Source organism: Plectropomus leopardus, chromosome 9, assembly GCF_008729295.1.
Source record: "Plectropomus leopardus isolate mb chromosome 9, YSFRI_Pleo_2.0, whole genome shotgun sequence".
Lineage (NCBI taxonomy): Eukaryota > Metazoa > Chordata > Actinopteri > Perciformes > Serranidae > Plectropomus > Plectropomus leopardus.
The window spans coordinates 12,187,997-12,192,937 of NC_056471.1; the positions used below are offsets into that span (position 1 = coordinate 12,187,997).

General features: G+C 39.5%; 1 protein-coding gene across 1 annotated transcript; it reads left to right on the plus strand.

Moving 5' to 3' along the window:
- Positions 1-414: 414 nt before the first annotated feature.
- On the plus strand, positions 415-4,283 carry LOC121948375 (melanin-concentrating hormone receptor 2). Its single transcript, XM_042493764.1, has 2 exons — positions 415-1,033; positions 3,549-4,283. Exons 1-2 carry the CDS (start codon positions 630-632, stop codon positions 4,186-4,188), a joined length of 1,044 nt encoding a protein of 347 aa, XP_042349698.1. The 5' UTR covers positions 415-629; the 3' UTR covers positions 4,189-4,283.
- Positions 4,284-4,941: the final 658 nt, after the last annotated feature.

Below are 4,941 nucleotides of genomic sequence, written 5' to 3' on the forward strand. Positions count from 1 at the left end.
TAATTAGTAACAGTGGTAGCAGCAGCAGCAGCAGTAAACCTATATCACTATTATTATAACTATTATACTTGTATTATTTTTTATTCATTGTATTGTCATTATTTTATTCAAGTATACAATAAGCTAGCAGTAGCATAGAGTAAATATGGTGATGCAAAACTGCATCAAAATGCATAATTTGTGACAAATTGTTTACTCTCCTCTTTAATTTAAATCATCAAGATGTAAGCAAGCGAATATTAAATTGTCTATAAGATGATGATTTTCATTTGCTTGTATATTTACATGACACAGCGAATGATCTTTGAAGGGTGGGAACTAGTGTCCCCCGAGGCGCACTGTGTTTGGTAAAGCGCACAGCGGATGCGCGGGGTAAATGGTCATATCATAATTTGCCGCCACAGATAAACATGTTCCAGGGAACATCGTTGCTCATGTTTGTCAGACTTGATTAGATGTTATTTTACGAATCCTAAAACAAAATAGTCTTTGTTAGCGGAATCCACAGACGAACTCAAGGAGAGGATACGAGCGCGAGTTTGCTGCCCAAGTTCGGAGACCAGACACCGGCTGGAGAGCGCACGGTGCGCGCTTTAATTCCAACACCGAGGATTTAAGAGGATTCAAATATGAATGACACGGACGTGTTTTGCAAAAACAACCAGACTGAGAACTCAACTCACCCATCATGTCTGAGTTCAACTTCCTCATTTTACAACCACATCGACATCACCACCTTCATGCACATATTCCCTTCAATCTATGGCATCCTGTGTTTCGTGGGAGTTATAGCCAATGGACTGGTCATCTACGCGGTGAAAGTATGCAAGAAGAAAATGGTTTCAGACATCTACGTGCTGAACTTGGCAATAGCCGACATGCTGTTCTTGCTTGTGATGCCCTTTAACATCCACCAGCTGGTCAGAGACAGACAGTGGGTCTTCGGAAACTTTATGTGCAAAGCGGTGGTGGTGGTGGATGTCAGCAACCAGTTTACCACAGTGGGAATAGTTACTGTGTTATGCATTGATCGGTAAGTGTAAAACCCATAAAAAATAATAATAATAATAATAATAATAATAATAATAATAAATAATAATAAAATAATTAATTAATTAATTAATTAATTTCCTTTTGTTTGTTTGTTAACCAGTTTATCTACAGGTGCCATCTAATTACTAAACAGCCTATCTGAAACTATAATGGGGTAGGGTAATAATCTGTGCAACAGCCCATGAAGACACAATGTTCCCCGCATAAATGATGTATGGTGTCATGTTTATGATCTGAACACACTCAGGACATTTAAATGAGTCTGAGTGCCAAGTGTTAGACTGATAAAGATCTCAATTTGAAGGTAATCACTGCAGCAGGAGTTGTTCTTAGAGTCATAATGTCACACATCTTCAGTATAATGTACATAATGATCTTCTGTAGGGCCACTAGACCAGCTAATTATATTCTAATGAGCAGCACCACCTGCACTGAAAAACATACTTTACTGGCTCCAGAACATTTAGCAGTGGACTTTTTACTCTAATGTTTTATCATTATCATTTTATCAATTCTGTTATGCAGTATCTAGCCTCGACATCACAACAATTCAGCTCTATGTTTTCAAATCACTTTAATTAGTCTTGTTAAACTTAAAAAGGTTTGCGACAGTAATTACTGACAAAAAGATTGAACAGAAAAACTAAACTCCAGCACTGTCAAAACAAGCAATTATAGGCTGTAATCTGCTCTTAAAAAGGATTAAACTGATGATAACCTTTAACAAACAAAAAAAAGCTATCTGGTGCCACCTCAGATGATTAGAAATAATACAAAAGGCAACATAATTTTAGTGTTTTAAAACCTTTCACAGGGCAGATTAAATGTATTATTCGACATCTTAATTCAATGACAACAAAAGTTGAGTTTTCTATTTGACAGCTCCAATAAGAAACTCAGCCTTATACAATTAAAATTAAATTTTTATGCAGTGTATCTGACTTTAAGAGCACAATTAAGTCATAGTGAAAAAGTTAACTTTTAATATTAAAATGAAATAGTTATATCTGATTTTTTAAAAAAAGTTGTCAAGTCTACTCATGACAACACCTTTTTTTTCCCCTCTCAGGTGTCAGACAAATAGACTATTCAAAAATGCATAGGTACGGCCTGTAGTTCAGCCAACAGCCCTGAGAGCCAGTGAAACTCCCCTGGATGGTGTATTTTGCATCAATTTGTGTCATCCGGTGGAGTTTGGCCATGGGGAGGCAGAATATTTAGGCACTGGATAGATGGCAAGTTTACCACGGTTCACTGACACATACTACCCAGGTTTTTTGTTACAACAGTGTTTGAAAATCTTTAAGTTTATCTTTAAATACAAGCAATTTTAGAGTAGTGGTTCCCAACTTATGGGTCACAGTCTAAAAGTGGGCTGTGGGTCCATTCTGAATGGACTTTAAGTGACTCTTGATCTTGCCAACTTTGGAAAAAAGGTGAATTTCCGGCACAGAGCTTTTATTTTGAAATGCCGTTTATGCTTATTCTCGCAAAATATATTATTTCTTTCTGTTCGAAGCCAACGTGTTGGTTAGATTTTGGTTGCAATGGTGGCAATTGCGAACTAATGCTTCAGGGGATAGAACAATAAACACAGGGGATATTTAAGTATTAGAAAGAAATACGTGTGGATGTTGTAAAGTAATATCTTTTTTGACCTGAACTGATTTGCTCTCATGATATTTTTCCACACACCACAGTGAGACAACTACAGAGCAGAGAGCAGTTAGTGTGCTGGAGTTCTGGCATCCCAAAGTTTATGTTTTTGATTGTATCGATATCCAACTTGGCTGATGTCAGGAAACGCATCACTATGCCAGACACTGGGTATTGATCTGCAGTTCCTGATTTAACCATCACACAAAAGTATATTTATTTTACTTCAACAGTGGATGCCAGCTTCTGTCTAAAATCAGAATGCAAAACCATGGATGTATAGTTGGAGATAACTGCGATTTAGCCGGATGTCCTGGAGAAAATTACAAGAATGTCTGAGTCTCAATAGTTTACACGCCTGCAAAGTCTAACCAGACCATTTGGGCATGAACAGTAACATGTGGACAGCAAGTGGAAGCACTCAATTTGCTCCATTTAAATGACACTTGGTGCAAGTGATGACAAAGTGGCCAGCCATTTCCTGCAAATGTCCTGACAACTGTCAATTTTATCTAGCTGAGCAGCTCCTCAAATTGAAACACAATCGAATGCAAAACCCCAAATGGAAATGTGTTCATTTTCTAACTGCTGTCACCCTGTCTAAATTATACTAATTTGTTACTGCATTCGTCACTCTACTGAGCACGTAATATATTGAGAGGGTAACTCTGACATGGTACTTGATTTCATCATTCCCCCTTGCCTGATTTGAGTCTCTGAGCTCGTCAAGGATGAGAATGACCTCTTGAAGCAAAACTAATGGTCTTTGCATGCACTTCGAGAAAGTTGTTTTTGTCATTTGTGTTTCTGCTCTAAAAAAGTAACTTCCTCTTTCCTAGGTACATTGCTATCGTCCACCCCACCTCAGAGAGGAGGACCATCCAATGGACCATCATCATCAACCTACTGGTGTGGCTGGGCAGCTTCCTTCTTACCGTCCCTGTCATGATGTACGCCAAGGTTGTGCGCAGGCAGCATTTGGAGGTGTGCATGATGGATCTGGACGGGCCCGAGGACATGTACTGGTACACTCTCTACCAGTCCATCCTAGGCTTCATCATCCCTCTCATCATCATCAGCACCTTCTACTCTCTCACTCTCTACCACGTCTTCAGCTCCATCCGCCGTGTCAAACGTAAGCAGTCCATTTGGGCTCGAAGAGCCACCAAGATGGTCCTAATGGTTATCGCCCTGTTCCTGATCTGCTGGTCACCCTACCACGTCATTCAGGTGATCAACCTGACCAACAACAGCCCGACGATTGCCTTCATTTACATCTATAACATCAGCATCTGCCTCAGCTACTCCCACAGCTGCATCAACCCGCTCATGTTGCTCATCTTTGCTCAGAATTACCGCGAGCGCCTTTGTGCCAGGAACACGCTGCACAGCTCCCAGCATTCTTCGAAGGTCACGGTGGTTAAAACGGATGGTTCCAGTACAGCCAACGATCCCAACTACCGCTGTACTGTCATCTAATCAGAGACACATCTTTTTGTATATACACATGTAAATGTTTTTGCTGCTCACCCCAAAAGGAAGCATGAATGGTGCAGCCTGCGAGGTATTTTTCTGCAGCGTTTTTTCCATGAATAAGTCTGAAGTTACCAAACTGAAAAAAAAACGAGTATGAAGCTTCAGCAAGAAATGTCAACCATGAGTAAGTAAAATAATTCCAACATATGCAGTGCAGTACTCACACAGTTAGTCACAGTCACACATAATCATTCCTCTTATAGCTGACCTATATCTTTCCCTGCTTCTGCATGTAGGATGAACCTACATGTCACACATTTACTTGCCTTATCGATTTGTTTCTATGTGTTTTCATTTATTTTCTTTCCTCCTACAACTTAGGTCCTGCTAAGCACACCTGAAGTGTCACACACACATGCATAAAAGGGGAACTATGTCCAGTTTCAAAATTCATACATTTTATTCCTAGTAGAAAAACAGTACAACATGAAAAAACTCCTGAATCCAAAAACTAGAGAGCTAAAACCCAAACTGGTGATGTCACCAAGTATAATGTCTGGAGCCGCTCTATAGACAATGAATGGTAAAAAATGTTCTAGGTGACATTAAGAGCATCTGGGGGGAATGCTCTGAGTATATGGATACATTTTGTCTTTTGTAATGGAGAACACTACGATAGAATAAGCTCATTTGGGTATACAGAAGAAAACAAACATGCTGTGAGCCTACAAATTCAGGATCCCATTCATTGAGCCT

Bases quoted from the DNA above. Each gene is read 5' to 3' on its own strand.
- LOC121948375 (XM_042493764.1), top strand. From the start codon at position 630: ATGAATGACACGGACGTGTTTTGCAAAAACAACCAGACTGAGAACTCA. The intron at 1,034-3,548 runs GTAAGTGTAAAA...CCTCTTTCCTAG, and splicing joins ACTGTGTTATGCATTGATCG to GTACATTGCTATCGTCCACC.